We start from the raw sequence: 17,146 nt of genomic DNA on the forward strand, positions 1-17,146 counted from the left end.
CAGTGACCACATGTGCTCTCCAGGACAGCCCACGGAAGATGGATGTTATCATCAGAAAGCTGTTGATGGAGTGGATATGGAGTGGTGGTGAGGGCTCCCCCTTCTATTTTCAAGCAAAAGCAACCCATGAATAAATGTTTATTATAAAAGGCCCAAACAGTACAACCATCTATAAAACAAAAGCAAAATTCTTCTCTTAGCTCTCCCTCCAGACTCATCCCTTCGCACGCGCGCGCGCACACACACACACACACACACACACACATGCTATTTGTTGCAACAGGACAGGAACAGCTTGTCCATAAGCATCACTGAACAAATGTGTATCTTTGCATTCTTTAGTGTGTAGGACAAAAACCTAGAGATGTTAATTGCTCAGCCACAAGTTCAAGTCTTTGACCATTTAAATATGGATAAGTCCTGCCTGATTGTCCTCTCAAAAGTCAGTCCCCGGGAACATCTACATTCAAATGGCAGCCTGGGGTGGGGTTGAACCACCAGTCTGATGGCTTAATGACCTGACCCCCGCCGCCCCCATCGTTTCTTCTACCTTCCAAGTTTTTCTCCAACCCCATCCACCTGCCAGGCTTTGTCCCCCTTCAGACAGCAGGTGACCGGGCTGAGGGACCAGCTGAGGGTTACCAGTCTGGTCTCACTGACATCCCAAAGGGATACACACACACACACACACACACACACACACACACACACACACACACACACACACACACACACACACACATCCAGCGGGCTTCCCAGTCCCAGCTCCCGATGGTGCTGCTCTCTCCTTGGGGTTAACGTGCTCTCCAAACTCCTCACGTGCCCAACACATAGAACACACAGTGGGCGAGCATTCAGGGACATCCTTGTGTGCCAGGCTCCAGTTGAGCACTCAGAGGCCATCAGGCCAGCCCCTGCTCTGCAGGCCACTCTCCAGGTTCACTGTGAACAGATGCCATGGTCAGTGTGGCCGGGAGGACCGGCTGGGGGCACTCCAGAGAGGCATTGGAGAGCCTTGGTGGGAATCCAGGCATTACCGCCTCCTCCCGTCCAAGTGGGTGGTCTTGGGCAAGTTGCCAACCATGTCTGAACACAAAGGGCAGGAATTAGTACGTTCTGGAAGGGATGCTGAGGACCAAACAAGGGTGGGAACGGATCTTTCGGGCACCTTAAAGGGGCTCAGTGCTGATGGCTAGGATTAGGAAACTCTTACTGTGGGCTCTTGCTGGGTCTGTCTGTTCATAAAGATGCCTTTTCAAAATATGTTTTATCCTCTTGTACTCATCATTACTTTGGGGGGCAGGAATTAATATTCCTGACTTTCCAATGAAGAAATAAAGCCTCCACTCCCCACTTCCACCCCCAGCCGAGACTGAGAGGAGAAATGCCTTACTTAGCCTGGAGGACCTAAGACATCCAGGCTGGGGCGCTTGTATCACCCAGTAAAAGAAAGGCCCCCGGGTGGGAAAGTGACGTATTTGCCTGAGGTCACACGGTAGGTCAAAGGCCGTGGTCCCCGGGTCCCCGCAGTTCAGTGCTTTCCCAGCCCACTGCTGATTCCCCCCATCTAGAAAGAGGTGAGTTCCCAACTCACCCCCACCCTGCCCCACCCGGGGCTTTTCTGCCCAGGTGCCCCCCGGGTAGCACGCGTGAGGCTAACACGGGTACAGGCTTCTCTTCATCGCACGTCCGAGCTGGGCGATCGCGGCTCCTCCGAGCCTCAGTTTCCATCTGGAAGCGGGGGGTGGGCTACGAGCGCGGGTGGGGGAGCGGCTCGGTCCCAGCGCGGGATCCCAGGCGCTCGCGGGTGGGTGGGGCCAGCGCCGTGACTCAGCCGGGCTGGCCAAGCCCGGCTGCCCAGCCGGTCCGACCGGCCCGGGATGCAAACGAGGCGCCGGGGCTCTCCCGGGCTGGGCCGGCCGGTGGGGTGACGGGAAGGGGGGCCGGCCGGGCGCCAGGCGGGCTCTGCGGGGCGCGCGGACGGCGGGCCGGCGCTGCTGCGGCCGGACGATGGGAGCGGGGCCCCGCGGCGGCCCGCGGCCTCACGAGCCCCGCTGAAGGCTGCCGGGGCGACCCCGCGCAGGAGCCGAGATGTGCCTGCGCCTTGGTGAGCGGCGGGGGGCGGGCGGACCAAAGCGGTCACACATGCCCCTGCAGGGCCCGAGCACTGTAGTGCGAGCCCGGGCTTCGGGCTGCCGTCTCTGCTTCTTAACTTACTGGGTGGCCTGGGACAGGTTATTTTCCTCGGTGGGCCTCAGTATCCCCAGCAGGAGACGGAGGGAGGAGGGCTGCTGGAATCTTCTGGATGTGGCTGTGGCACGTCTGCCCCCCACCCCTACTTTTCTTTCTTGCGGAGGGGCAAGAATGTCCCTCAGGGACCCCCAGGAGTTAGAAGAGATGCTGGAGAGAGGGTCCCCCAGCCCACCCGGAAGGGAGGAGCAGCGGGAGGACAGCCAAAGGAGCATCTAGATCCCAGGGAGTTCTGGGCTAGAGGCTGCCTGCGGGGCGGGGTTGGGGGGCAGGGCACTCAGCTTCCCCAGCCTTGTAAAGGCTCCTCCTTCCACGGACTCCCCTTCACGGACTCCCCTTCCCCTACTCCCTGGATGCTTGATGCTGCTCTTGGGACTTAGACAGTCCTGGGGAGCCCCCACTGTCCAGCCGAGACCCTGAGAACTTCAGTTCCCTCATCCGTAAAATGGGGACATTGGCAACTATCTCCCATGTGGGTTGTGAGGATGAAGTTAGCTCCAAAGATCTTGTAAATGATTAGTGCTGTGTCAGCCACATGCCTAAGTGCTCCAGAAATGGTAACTTAGAAACAAAAAAACAGGGGCTACCTTGAGACTCTCTGTCCAGTGCTCTGAGCATGAAGGCAAGCTTGCACTGCCCCTCCTATTTGAACAAAGTCTCAGTCCCAGGATTCTGTTGTTGATGAGGCCAGCCCTGAGCCGGGTGGTGTCTTGGCTGCCAGGTGGGTGGGTGGATGGGGTGAAGTGGGCCAGGCTGCTGGGACAAGGCTGCCCTGCCCCTTCCTGTTTGTCTAGCAGCTAATTTACACCTCTGGAGTTCCATAATGCCTGTCCATCATCTGCCTTTTGCTTCTCCTAGACCTGACCCAGCTCCTGAGGGTTCTGCAGGCAGGGATCTCAGCAACCAATTGGATCACCCCCTCCCTGATTCGCAGATCAGGACATCTGGGGCCCAGAGAGGGGAGGAGCTGGTGCAAGGTCACACAGCAGGTGGTGACTGAGTGGCTGCCCCCTCCTTACTCCCTGGATTGCTACTTGACACAGGGTCCCCAACCCTCCCTGCCACAGTGAGGGAAACTGAGGTCTAAGAAGGGACTCAAAGTCAGGTCCCACAAGGCCCAGCTAAAGAAAGAAGCTGTTCAGTGCTGGTGACCTGAGCATGGTCTTCCCATTTTACAGAGCTGGCTGGGGTGAGGGGAGTGAAAGGCAGGGGCCATCATGGCATGGGGCCGCAAGACAGAGCCAGGACACATGGGGACAATTCCCAGGAACAGATCTAGAACAGCCTAAGCTGCCCAAGGAGGAGTGCTTCCTGTTCCTAGAGCTGTGCCAAGAGACTTATTCGTGTGTCCTACTGTCCTTTGGCCCCAGCCCCCTCCCACCACCACCCACCCTGTCCCTGCCCAGCGCCCCTGCACTGAGAACTTGCCTTTCCCAGCACCATCCATGTCCTCATGGGACCTCCCCTCCCTACTGGGAGACAAGAGTGAAAGAGGTCGTACTTCCCATTTATGGGGTAGGGGCATGAGTCTCAGAGAGGCTGAGTAACTTGCCCCCAGTTACCCATCTCTGGGCAGTTCAGTTCAGCAGCTGTGTGTTGAGTTCCTATGGCGTACAAGCTCCTGTCCACCAAACTGAATAAGCTCCAATCCCTGCCCAATGGATTTTGGGCTCCAGGGGGCCTGGAGAGTGATTGTCAAGCTCTCCATGGTACCCCGAGGCCCAGGCGTAGAGCAGGTGCATGGCGAGCATTTTTATAACCAACGCAGGAGTCAGTGAGTCAGTGAGCGGTGAGCTTAGTGAAAGGATCGTGGGGTCAGAAACCAGAAGACCTGGGTTCAAATTTCTGCCCTGCCACGAATGGCCTGGAGCAAAAACAAGGCCTGCAACCCTTTTGTCCGTACCCTCCGTGTGCTTTCTTGACCTTGTTTCACATACCCAATCTCGGGGACTCTCGCAGGAAGACATCATGAATCCTCTTTATGGATGAGGAGCCTGAGGCTCAGAGAAGACACGTTTCTGGCCTCAAGTCATCCAGACCTGGGATGATAACCCAGTGTCCGTCATTCCTGCCGGGGCCTCAGTTTCCTGCCCTGCAGGAGAAGCCCCAGCCGGCACCCTGACCCCGCTATCGCCCGCAGGCGGCCTGAGTGTGGACGACTTCCAGAAGGTGCTGATGAAGACGGGGCTGGTGCTGGTGGTGCTGGGCCACGTGAGCTTCATCGCCGCCGCCCTGCTCCACGGCACCGTGCTGCGCTACGTGGCTGCGCCCCACGATGCCGTGACCCTGCAGTACTGCGTGGTCAACATCTTCTCCGTCACCTCCGCCATCGTGGTACGGTCAGGCGGCTCTGGGAGGGGGCTGGTGGGAGAGGGCCAGAGAGGGCTTGGAAGGCCTCCAGTGAGCCCCTGCCCGGGTCCTGGACTCTCCGAGAGACCCAAGCACTAGCCCCTGCTCCACCTCTTCCCACCTGGGCAAGTCACTCGATGGCCTCCGCTTCCTCGTCTATCAAACGGGGACAGTAGCAGGATCCTCAGATGGTCCTGGTGAGTAGGTGAGCTTTAAACAAGCTCAGCCACCCAAATGCACACTGCCTAGCGCCTGGCTAGAGCTCTCGGTTCAAATGCATAAACTTGAGAGCGTCAAGTTGGGCTGGACTACCCCTCTCTGCCCACACCTCAGTGACTTGTCCAGTACCTGCTGACACAGCTCAGCTTGGGAGAGTCCAGGAGGGTTTCTCAGAGGTGGATGCCCCTGAGCCAGGGACTGATGGAGGTGTAGGAGTTCACAGATGGGTCGCAATGACCTTAACCGAGGTGTGAGGCATGCTGGAGCTAGCAGGTAGGAGAGGAAGCCGGGGGACATTCCAAACAGAGAGAATGGCACGTGCCAAGGTGTGGAGGTAGGAATGGCTAAGGTTTGTTCTGGGAACACTGAGAAAACTAATTTGACAGGAGCTTAGCATTAGACTTGGCACATGGTGAGTGCTCATGGTAGCCCTGATTATAACTGTGCATCAGTACCTGTTTGAGGAGTGCACGAGTGCAGGGGCCGGACGTTCTCAAGTTTATGAAGCCCTTTCTCACCTGTTCGCAGAGGTGGCCACAGCCTTTGGCGAACATCTGCACATCGATTTCCGAGTCCCATCACCTGCTGGAGGACTTACTTCTGTCTCGCAGCCTGTTTGCTCCCCTGTAGCATGAAGCTCAGACAGCACATAGTCTCAGGGTTTGGGGTGAACAAGAGTCATAGGACCCAGCGAGGAGGAAAGCCCCGTCTGAGGAACTGTGGGCTGTGAGGTGTGTGCGGTGACCCTCCCCTCCTATCGCTGTGTGTTCCTCTCACCAGCCCGTGAGGAAGGCAGGGAGGGCAGGGCCGGGTGTGGGCTGACCACCCCTCTCTGCCCACACCTCAGTGTCTCGTCCAGTACCTGCTGACACAAAAGGGCCCAACCAGGCTTTAAACCTAGTCGTGTCTGACGAGGAAACCAGGGTCCTTGCATGAGCCCGGCCTTTGGGCTCTGCCCAGAGAGGCGGAAACACACACTGTGGTTGCCCCGGGTGTCATACCGCCTGTCCCCCGCATGCCAGGCCTGGCTTGGCACAGTGGAGGAAAAGGTGGAAGGCGGGCAGAATGGAGCAGAGGTCAACAGTGAGGTGGTGCTGCTCCCTGGGACTGTGGGCGACCAGGGAGGCCAGCAGGGGGAGGGCCTGAGCCGGGTCTGAGGGATCTGGATGGGTACCGAGGAGAAAGGGGGGTTCCTGGGGAGAGCGCTGTATAGGGAGGCACAGGCTCTGTGTGGGTGGCCGTATCGAGGGCAAGGAAGGAGGAGAATGGCTGGGGTGGGGTTGAAAATCTGATGTCATCGAGGGCCTGGAATAATTTCAAATGCTCCTGGGGACTTTGAATTCTACTCCATAAAGTGTCCTGGTTTGTTTTAATATAACGATTCTCTGTTCCTTGCCAGTTGAATTAGATTCTTTCAAAATCTTTTCCACTCCAGGGAGACATGTCGCATGCATCCTCTAGCTTTGTATATACTCATACGCTCCCAGGCATGCCCCTGTAGCCCTGGGGTATACGGGCCCCTGCTGGAGATAACACAGCTATGGGCAATGGGGAGTCATGGAAGGTTATAGGCAGGGAGTGGTTGTGTTTTAGAAACGGCACTCCAGGGCTGGTCATGAGAAGCCAGTGCCTCAGTGCAGATGGAGGTAATGAGGCCAATGCTAAGCAGAGAGTGAAAGGGCTGGGGGAGTGGGAGGGTCAGTGGCACTGAAAGAACCTTTGTTGGAGTGTGGCCCTGAACCCCCTGCATACTGTCCTCCAGCAGGGTGGTCAGTGCTGACTGGTGCCTCCTCCACAGGTTATCGCCTCAGGCATCACTGCCACGGTGTTGTCTCGCTACCTCCCCAGCACCCCCCTGGTATGTGGCGCCTCCTGGGATGGGGCTGTGGGGTTGGGGTAAGAGCCTGCCTGCTGGGAGTGGGGGAGGTGTTCCTCGGGAGCCAGAGCAGCCTGATGGCCACTGAGCGGTGCTCTTCCCCCTTCCAGCGCTGGGCAGTGTTCAGCTTGAGCGTGGTATGCGCCCTCCTCTCCCTAACCTGTGCCCTCGGCCTCTTGGCCTCGATCGCCATGACCTTTGCCACCCAGGGCCGGGCACTGCTTTCTACCTGCACATTTGGGAACACTGAGCTGCTGGCGCTCGCGCCTGACTGTCCCTTTGACCCCACACGCATTTACGTAAGTACCTGGGCCAGGGGTGGGGGGACCCACCTAGGTGCTGCTTGGGTTGGGTCGGAAGAACGCTTGGAGTCCCCCCTCCCGCCCTGTCCCCGATGGCCATCTCTGCTCCCCGGCCCTGTCCCCGATGGCCATCTCTGCTCCCCGTGCCCCTGCAGAGCTCCAGCCTGTGCCTCTGGGGCATCTCAATGGTGTTCTGCTTGGCGGAGAGCGTGTTTGCCGTGCGCTCTGCCCATCTCACCCGCCACCTGCTGAAACTGAAGCCCTGGTGGGGGAAAAGCAGCCACCACGCGGTAAGGCTCTGCTCCACTTCCTTTGTCTCCTGGGAGCCCCTGCTGGGGAGGTCAGGCTGGCCTGCCCCTCACCCTTCTGTGAGAGCCCCCCCCCCCCCCACCCTGAGAGCTGGAGCAATGGTTTTCTCTCCTGTACCAAGGGGAGAAGCGTGGAGGATTAGAGAGGTCAGATCTCCCAGCTAAGTAAGCCACGCAGCTGACACCTGACACTCCCAAGGCCGGGTGGCTCTCGCGGGAGGGGCAGGGTGTCTGGAATTGAACTGGGAGTGCCCCCAAGGGTGTGTCTAGCTCTTGCTTGTGGGGGAGTGCTGTTCCTTGGGCACAGGGCTCCTCCCTGGCCACACCCCCACCGTTCCCTGCATTTCCTGGAGGAGGAGACCCAGACCCGGCCTCCTATGTCTCCCCAGATGCGAGGGAGCCTGGAGCCGACGGATGGCCCCGACCTGCTGCGCTGTGCCAGCTCCGAGCCACTGACGCTCTGAGGGCCGATGCCTCGCCTGGGCCGCATGGCCGCTGGGGCCCTGTGACCTGGTCTTCACTGGATCCCTGGAGACGGCCAGAGAGGGCTCGATGGACACTCAGGGACCGGGTGGTGCTTTCCAACACCCCCACCCCACCCCCCGACCGCCCAGCCCACTGCACTGAGAAGAGACTTTATTTCGAAGTTATTAAAAAGAACAGAGATGCTCCATGTGGATGCATGCGGGGTAGGGGCGCTCAGCCAGGGGCCCTGTGCTTCTTCCTCACCCGGGGGGCGTGGAGGTGGGGGGCTGGGCTACGTCTGCCTGTGTGTGTGTATGAGAGAGAGAGAAAGAGAGAGGCAAAATACATAGAGGGGTCCATGGGTCTGTGTGTAGCTGGCTGTGCTCATTCAGGAACTTAAGGGGGGAGGCATGGGATCCCTGACTGGGGAGCTGGAATCCTGGGAGGTTTTCCTTTTGCATCATGGCCCCCAGGCCAGCAAGATCTGGGCAGGAAGGGCTCATGCCTTCCTGCAGGGAAGAGTGGTTCAAGGAAGCTTCTTCCTCAACACTGCCCTCCCCCCGGAATTCTTCCCTCCCCTCCAAGAAAAAAGGCATGCTGCTCCCTCCCCCCAGGACGGGACCCAGGATGGGGGTTTCTGCCCCGTGGTTGGAGGAGGGAGATCTGCCTCCTGGCTGTGGGAGGGGAGGGAGGAGGAGTGGTTGAGTTTCTGATAGGAAGGTGGGGCGGGGGCTGTGTGGGGCAGACCAGGCCAGAGCCAGGGTCTCAATCTTTGGGGGAGGGGGGTGTGCCTCGTGGGTAGGTGGTGCCAGTCGCCTGCCTGCGCCCTGGGGGGACCAGCAGGCTTCCCTTCTCTGTAGGTCCCCCACAGTGTAGACCCTGGGGGGCCCCAGTCTCGCCCCCAGCCTGGCCCCGGGTAGACAGGAGGGGAGGAGAAGCTGAGAGCCGGGAGGGGGCCGGTGAAGGCAGCAAGGAGGGGGGACCTGGCTCCTCTCCCTCAGAACTGTGAGGCGCTGCTGGGGTCGCACTGCAGCAGGCGCACGATGGACGGGTCGCTTTTGGCCCCGCGGATGAACTCCTCCAGGGACAGCTTGCCTGCGGGGCGAGGGGGGCATGAGCGGGAGGGAGGCCGCGCAGGGCTGCCGGCGAGGGGAGGAGGGAGAGGCCCGCCCCGTCCCGCCCCTGCCCCTCACCGTCGTTGTTTGTGTCCATTTGGCGGAAGATTTTCTCGGTCCTCTTCTCCGGGGTTGACTCGTCCTCCGGCATCTTCATCACGGACGAAACCATCTTGTAAATGGCCTGGGGGGCGTGAGAGAAAGGCAGGGAGTAGGAGGAACCTGCCCGAACCCCCAGCCCTCCGACCCAGACTCGGGAACTCCCCCAGGCACTTCTGGATGTCTGCTGGACCCCGCCTGGGTGGGGTGGGGTGGAGGTCATTGAAGCTGGGGTGACTGTGGGGCTCGGGAAAGAAGGATCTGAGTAGGCTTCCCAGAAAAGGGGGCTATGGAGCGGGCCTTGACCGAGTTCCCTCGGAGGGCTAGGTGGAGAGGATGCAGAGGAAGCTGCATGAACAAAGGCATGGCCGCGTGAATGCTCCGAGTGGGCGCCGGGAAATTCGGGGTGGCTGAGTGCAAAGAGTCAGGAGAGACAGTGGAGGGGTCCAGATGGCCAAGGGCCCAGAACGCCGGGCTCAGGAGCTCTGGCGGCGGGCGGCGGGTTCCTGGTAAGACCTGCGGTTAGCGCTGCTTTTTAAAAACACCGGGCCCTGGGCCGCCTCTGCCGACAGGGGGCGCCGCGCGGTGTGGGTGGCACCAGGCTGCAGCGCCCACTGTGGCCGGCAGGGGGCGCAGGACCACACTGCGGGATGCAGGGCCCGTGACAACCGGACCCGGAGGGAATGGGAAATAATGTGCAAACGTATGCAGATGAGCACCTCTCGGGGTCGGGGACAGCCTGGGCTCTGCTGGACTTGAGTGTGGCAGCGGCCACCGGCAGGAGCTCCTGGGGCAACTCACCGAGGATGCAGGAGTTTTTCTCCAAATGTGCACAGGGCATCTGAGGCTCGGCCTTTGGGAGGGAAGGGGTCCCTGCGCCCCGGAACCCAAGGACCAGATCAGGTGCCACGTCTCTCTGTTGCTTTTCACAACACCTCTTCCAGCAAGGCTTCCTCCTTCTCCCATCCCACCCCCGGCCCCTGCCTCAGATCCAGCTTCTGCCTCCACGCTGCGTGGACAGTCTCTTCCAGCCTCTTTCCCTCTCTCTGCGCCCCCACGCTGCCTTCAAAAGCTCTTTCCAAGCACAGATCTCCACTGCCACCTTCCCAGTCCAGCCGGCCGCCTCCTCGCTGAGCCACACGCAGGCCTCCAGGCGCAGCCAGCTCCTCCTGGATGCTGCCCCCTGCTCCTTCTGCTGCCCTCCACTCTTTCTTGGGTCTCAGCTTACCTGGTGCTTTCTTAGGGAGGACTTCTCTGACCCAGGCTGGAGTACCCGGTGGTTACACCAGCCAGACCCTCCTGGGCTTTGCCTCTGGGGACACCTCTCCAGAAGTAATTATGGCCTTGTGTGATTAGTACAGTCCCCACCATCCAGGTAAGGACCATGGCCCTATGCCCAGAACCTAATACAGTGTCTGGCTTCTGGCACAACCGCCCTTTAGATGATTTTTTTCTTTTTAAAAAATATTCCCTTTTGGGGGGTGCAAGGGTAGTTCAGTGGTAGATTCTCGCCTGCCATACGGGAGACCTGTGTTCTACTCCTGGCCCATACTCTTCCCAAAAACAAGCAAACAAAAGAAAGAAAAAACAAACAAAAATTCAACAAATGGTGCTGCAATAATGGGATACTCATATAGAAAAAGAATGAAATGTGACACCCCACCATACGGCATACAAAAAAAAAAGGTTTCTTTTTCAAAATTGGCACCTCCCTTGGTATATCAGGACCAAAGCACTGGGCCCTCTGACATTCAAGGCTCTGGCCCCTGCTGATCCCTACCATCAGGCCAACCAACGGTGGGGTGATTCTGCCACAAACCCAACTGCCCTGGGCCTTTCTGATTCCCCGGCTTTTACAGCCTCTGCGTGGAATAATGTTATCCACTCCCAAAGATCAGGCATCCGATAATTATATTTCACATGCATAATCTCTAAACCTCACAACAGCTCTGCAAAACCAGTATATCATCTCCACCTTAGAAAGGAGTAGATGGCAGAGATGAGATTTGGACCCTCTCCCTCTCTTGGCTGTGGGGTAGATGCATGGGTATGTGGGGTGGTGGTGAACAGCAGGGTGAACTGGAATAGCATCCTGGCTCCACTACTTCTTTTCTGTGCAGCCTTTGGGCAAGTAACTTAACCTCTGTGAGCCTCAGTTTCTTCATCTGTAAAATAGGAGTAATTATATCTCCCTCACTATGTTGTCTAGAAATGAGATCATGTGTGTAGAACAGTGGCTGGCTAATGTAAGTGGCCAGGAAACAGCAGCTCATCCATCACTCCTCAGTTCCCTGGGCTCCCACTTGTCATCTTGTACACCCCTGTCACTGAGCTGGTCAGTATGGCCTGCACACCTGCCTCACCAACTACAGTGGGATCCCCAAGAGGCTGAGATGCGGCCTCTTCCCTCCCGGTGTGCCTACAGAGCTGGGTCCCCAGAAGGACTCCGATTGTGTCTGAAAAGATTGATCCCCTGCGGCAACCCCTCTCCTGGGTCTCCTAATTAATTGTCTGGAATTGCTGCTTGCTCTTTGTCTTACTGGAGCCGACTTGTAATTAACCATTCACTGGGGTTTGCAAATCTCTGTCTGCACCAGACGTCCAGTGCTGCCAGGCCACCCTGAAGGAAGACAGGCTTAGACAGAGGCCAGGAAGGGGTCCAAAGGATACCCACAGAATGAGACTGGCTTGACCAATGCCTCCAGTAGGGCTGGGATTTACCAGTACCCAGTGGTGTGGCCACACTAAGTGCTAAACATCCCTCCAGATTGGTAGGTATAGCAGCTGCTGCTGCGCAATCCAAGCAATCCTCCACCCTCCTGGCCACCCCAATCCTTCCACTCAGTCCCCCAGAGCTCTCCGCCATCCAACAGCCAGAGTTCATGCCTGGTCCATAGAAGTCAGTGCCACCCATTAAGGCTTTTCTTCTACCTCTAGGCAGAGAGGACCCCGCACTCCAAGACAGCCCATTTTACTCTAGCTAGAGGAAGCGTGCCCAGACCCTTACCAAAAGGAGAAGCCAAAGTCAAAAGTCCATTAGGGGCCAGAGAAGTTGGAAGGGGAGTGCAGTCATCCAGGCTAGGGGACTAGAAAGGTGAAGATTCAGAGGCAGAAGGAAAGGGCACAAGAGCTTGTGCAAAGCTGTGTGGCAGGGCGGCCCAGGGCAATTTCAGAAATGTTGAAAAGGCCGTTCAGGCTAGTGCAGGGGAGAAAATAATAACTGACAATTGCTAACATTTATGGAGTACTAATATGCTGAGCCCTCTGCTAGCATCCGTGTCCTGCTTTTTCTTTACAATCCTTGTGAAGTAGGAAAAAACAGAGGCTCTAAAAAAAGTGGGCAAGAAACTGGATAGATTTAACAGAACCTGAGCCTGGCTGATCTCCAATCTGGGGCTGAGAGGATGGACATTCTGGAAGATTTTTGAGATAAAGCTAACATGTGTCCCACTTAAATGTGTCCTAAGAAAGGGCATGCGTACCAGCTCCTTCAATCCCCCCCAGGAAGTCAGCATCGTTTTACAGTAACGCAATCTGTGTTAAGGCAGACTCTGGAAATGCAAGCCAGACCTGGTGGGAGTCCTTGGCCCTTTTAAGAGGCCATCTTGAGCTTGATTCCATATACATGCTGTGTGATCTTGGGCAACTCACTTCACCTCTCTGAGCCTTAGGAGTGACTCCCTCAACCCTGGAAAATGAGGATCGTTATCCCTCCTCATGGAGTTGCCGTGGAGGGGTGCAACAGCCTCATGGCTATAAGCACCTCTCTCCGCACCTGGCTCTCTGCCCTCAATCAATTCGTTGAGAGGTGGCTGGTGGCGCCAGGGAGCCCAGTCACAGGCTGCGTGGCCTTGAGCATGTCTCGTTACTTCTCTGAGCATCCTTTCCCTCCTGAGTAAATGAGGATTACTAAAATCTAAATGGCCTGTACTCTGCAAAAATGTCAAGTCATGAAAGAAAGAAAAGCTAAGGTACTGTTCTAGATTAAAGGGGACTAAAGAGGCATGGCAACTAAATGCAATGCAAGATCCTGGAGCAGGGCAAAAAAAAAATTTGCTGTAAAGGATATTATTGAGACAGGAGGCAAAATTGGAATATGGTCTGTAGATTAGATAATAGCATTGTTTCTATGTTAAATGTCCTGCCTTTGATAATCGTATTATCGGTTATGTAAGAGAATGTCCTCATTCTTAGGAAATATATCCTGAAGTATCCACGGGTAAAGGGTCAGGTTTAGAAACAAAAGACACTGTACACGTACATACACACTCAGGCACACAGTAACGCAGCAAATGTGGCGAACTGTTCATTGGTGACTCTTAGGCATATGGGAGCCTTCTGCAACTTTTCTTTAAATTGGAAATCGTTTCCCAAGCCAGAGATGTGAAAACGGGGTCCTAAGAGCAGCACCTGCCGCCGGCCGCCCACAGGGACGGTGGAGAGGACTAAAGGGGGTGGTGGGTGGAAGACGCTGCGCCCCACCTTCTCGGGGCCCCAGGGGCCCACCTGCACGATCTCCAGCATCTCCTCGCGGCTGATGTAGCCGTTGCCGTCCAGGTCGTACATGCTGAAGGCCCACATGAGTTTCTGCTCCAGGCGGCCGCGCGAGGTCACGCTCAGCGCGATGATGAACTCCCGGAAGTCGATGGTGCCGTCGCTGTTGGTGTCGAAGGTGCGGAAGACGTGCTCGGCGAATTTGGAGGCGTCACCGTAGGGGAAGAAGTTGGCGTAGATCTTCTTGAACTCATCCACGTTGAGGATGCCCGTGGGGCAGTCCTTGAGGAAGCCCTTGTACCACTCCTGCAGCTCCAGCTCCGAGAACTCCGTGTTCTCCCGCAGGTCCTGCAGCATCTCCGGCCGCAGCTTGCTGTTCTGCTTGCCCATGGCCACCGAGCCAAGTCCCACCTGGGTGCCCCGAGGGGGGGAATCAAAGGACAGAGAGGAGGAGTCAGGCCCTTCTGGCCTCTCGACAGCACTTCGGAAGGGCCTCCAGACACCAGCACCCCAGCCTCGTGGTGCACCCAGTAAGGGAAAGGAACTGGCCCAAGGTCACACATCCTGCCTCTGTGACATGCTCCCCACTGTTTCCCCAACCTTACACTTTTCCAGGAAACGGACCTGGAAGGGGAGGAAGGGAAGGAGACTCACGTTTACTGAGGTCCTACTAAGTGCCAGCCACTGAGCCTTTACAAGTACATAGCATTTAACTCTCACCAGGGGAAGCAGGGCACGAGCCCCCATTTTACAGATGAGAAGGCTGGCTCAGAGAGGTGACATGACCTGTCTCAGGTCACACAGCCATAGAATGACAGTTCTGCTTCCCGAGAATTGCTCTGGAAGGTGCAGAAGAATCTTCTGATTTTCCTCCCGCCTCCCTTCTGCCCTCTCGTTGCCTCCTCTGCGCCTGCTCACCGCAACACACCCCTACAGCCCGTGACACTGCCCTGTCCTCCTACTCGAATGCCTGGCAAGAGGGAGCACAGCCATTAGTGCAGGCTCTGCAGGCAGGCCATGGGGTTTGAACCCCAGCTCTGCCTCTTACTTGCTGTGGCCTTGGGCAAGTTCCTTACATTCTACCTTGTCTGTAAAATGGGGATAATAGTACCTACCTTGTAGGCTTGTTGTGGGAATTAAATTAGTGAATACATGTGAAGCACTCAGAATAGTGCCTGGCACATATAAATGCTGTATCGAGTGTTAAATAAATGAACATGATTTGCATGTGCCCAGATGTCACAAAACTCATAATACACAAACGAATGCATCCTGACACAGAGCATGTTACACAGCTCACCAAACGCACACCCCAGATTCCATGCCCTTCACATACCAGCCCGCACCACCCATGGGTCCCCATGCTCCCACACGCAACAACAATCCTCTGCTCCACAACTCACACGCACCGCCCCCCAGCCCCACGCACACCTCCCATACCCTGTACAGCAAGGCACACCAGCCCACGACCCCACATGTCACACATGCCATCACACGCCAACTCACATGCCGACACCTCTCACATGGCCAGCTACACGTGGGACCCTCGGGCACCCTTGCTATCTTTCTCTCTTCTCCCAGGGGTGCTGCCAGGTCCCAGGAGACACTGCCCCAACCTTTCTCAGACCCACTGGGAGCCCCTTTGCCAGGGAGACCCTTAGCCCACCCAACCCTCCCCAACACTTACCTTTCATTTAGTCAAGAGAAGTCCCCTCATACCGGGGAGGTTAGAGTGTGGAAGGCAGAGGGGAAGGGAATGGGGAGGAGACAGCCAGGCAGAGATGTGGGGGTGTATGGGGGTGAGTAAACTCCACCCCCCCCCACCCCTGGCTTGGTGCTGTCAGTGAAACAGGGCAGGGGGGTTCCTTGTGTGTGCATGTGCACGAAGCTCCCTGCACGCGTGGATAGGTGTGTGAGTGCAGGTCCCCTACGTGCATGCATGTCCCTGGCCTCTGCATTGTATGTGTCCCTCTGTGTGTGAGTCCATATCTGTGCATTATATGTGCATGTGACCAGGTGAAAATCCACGACAGTGTGACGGGGAATTGCCTGTGTGGCCATTTGGGGACACGTATGTGGCTTCAACAGTGTGTGATATGTGTGTTTCTCTAAGTCAGTGCCCCCCTTTCTAGATAAGCCCCTTCTGCCCCAGGCTGAGAACCAAGCCTATGGGAGGGGACTGAGGAAATGCCTAGGGCCAAGCAGGGAAATGTGTCCCTTTCTCCCCTCCTCAAGGTCCAAGGAACTGGGTCACTGGGATGCGGATGGAGAGATGACCGGGCAGGAGCGACCCTTCGATATCTCCTCCACTCGGCCACCCTCAGAGTAACCCACCACGCAGGTGGGAGAGTTGGAAATAAGGATGACAAAGATTCTACTGTCCCCGCGAAGACATCCAGTCCCCAAAATGGGTAGGACCCCATTGTCGGACCTGAGAAGCCCGCCCTGGGGACCCTCTCCAAACGTTCCCCCAGCTCTCTGCCTGAGCCTCCGCCCCAATTCGAAATTTCACGCCTTCGAGGGCGCCGGGCGGGTGGGCCCCTCCTGGAGGGGGAGCTCCGGGGCGACCCAAAGGCGACTCCTCAGAGCTGGCCACTCGGCGCTCAGGACCCTAGAGAGCGCCGCGCCCTCCCTGGGGGCGCCCCAGCCCCCCGCGCCCCTGGAGGGAGGATTCCCGGGAACTGCGAGGTTGGGGAACACTGGACGTGACCCCCTCCTTCCGGGATTCCTCCTCCCCGCAGCCCCCGGCCCCGGCCGGAGCGGCCCCCACTCACCCAGCACCGCGGAGACACCGACTGCGCAGGGAAGGCGGCGCTGCAGCGGCGCGCGGCGGCAGGGGCGGCCGGAGGGGCGGGCGGGGGGTGGGGAGGGACTGCGAGGGAGACGCCCCGCAGCGTTCGCCCGGGGCCCCTCCCCAAGGGGGGTCCCCATCCCTCCCTGTTCCCTCTAGGCGGGCGGGGGATGTGGGGTGGGGGGAGCGGCGCGCTAGACTCCGCCCCCCCAGCACAGGGGCGAGGAGGGGGCGTCCTCACTTCCCCGGCCCCCTCTCGTGGGAGCACCCTGCCGGGGGGGGGGGGGGGAAGACCGAGGCCCCCATCTCTCCAGCTCCTCTGCCCAGGTGGGATGGAGGAGGATGGGGTCAGTGACAAGAGACCTCTCCCTAGCCGGGGACAACCCTGCGCGGCCGCGCTCCCCTTCCTCCCGCACCCCTACCTGGGAGCCGAGCCGCACGTCGCTCCGAGGGCGGACTCCAGATGGTGGGCTGTGGATAGGTACCGCCCCTGCCCCCGCGCCCCAACTCCGCAACTAACTGAGCTGGGGGCTCTTCGCGGGAGAAGGGGAGCCCACGCCTCCCGGGGCTCAGGTCCTAGGGCCAGGCACGCCTCCTGCCCCACCTCCGCCTCAGCCCCGCCTCCTCTCCTGCGCACAGCTCCGGAACCCACCCCCAGGACCCGGTCTCGGAATAAATCCCACCTCCCAACCTCCCGGGGAACTGCTCCTCCCCCATCAAGGAAATCCCCTCTCTCCTCTAGATTGTATTCTGTGAAGGCGGGGGCGGGGGGTGGGGCATCTCCAGCTTGCGGTTGCCGGGGGGGCCTGCGGACCCGAGAGCCCCTCTCCACAGTCGGGCACCCCTGTCACAGCTCCTCCTGCCAGGGTGACGGCGGG

The 17,146-nt window shown here is 58.2% G+C and overlaps 2 protein-coding genes across 3 annotated transcripts; one reads left to right on the forward strand and one right to left on the reverse strand.

Annotated features, from left to right (window-relative positions):
• The first annotated feature begins 2,003 nt into the window (after window positions 1–2,003).
• On the forward strand, window positions 2,004–7,975 carry TMEM54 (transmembrane protein 54). Its single transcript, XM_077150425.1, has 6 exons — window positions 2,004–2,107; window positions 4,391–4,584; window positions 6,617–6,676; window positions 6,805–6,993; window positions 7,152–7,286; window positions 7,694–7,975. Exons 1-6 carry the CDS (start codon window positions 2,092–2,094, stop codon window positions 7,766–7,768), a joined length of 669 nt encoding a protein of 222 aa, XP_077006540.1. The 5' UTR covers window positions 2,004–2,091; the 3' UTR covers window positions 7,769–7,975.
• On the reverse strand, window positions 7,930–16,862 carry HPCA (hippocalcin). 2 transcript variants are annotated; one of them, XM_077150426.1, is made up of 4 exons: window positions 16,691–16,862; window positions 13,490–13,888; window positions 8,963–9,068; window positions 7,930–8,864 (listed from the first exon to the last, which is right to left on the reverse strand). In XM_077150426.1, the coding sequence occupies exons 2-4, from the start codon at window positions 13,865–13,867 to the stop codon at window positions 8,767–8,769; spliced, it is 582 nt and encodes a 193-aa protein (XP_077006541.1). In that variant the 5' UTR covers window positions 13,868–13,888; window positions 16,691–16,862; the 3' UTR covers window positions 7,930–8,766. The 2 variants fall into 2 exon arrangements, with proteins under 2 accessions (XP_077006541.1, XP_077006542.1); XM_077150427.1 differs by lacking the exon at window positions 16,691–16,862 and adding an exon at window positions 16,252–16,324.
• Window positions 16,863–17,146: the final 284 nt, after the last annotated feature.

This window comes from Tamandua tetradactyla, chromosome 2 (genome assembly GCF_023851605.1).
Source record: "Tamandua tetradactyla isolate mTamTet1 chromosome 2, mTamTet1.pri, whole genome shotgun sequence".
Lineage (NCBI taxonomy): Eukaryota > Metazoa > Chordata > Mammalia > Pilosa > Myrmecophagidae > Tamandua > Tamandua tetradactyla.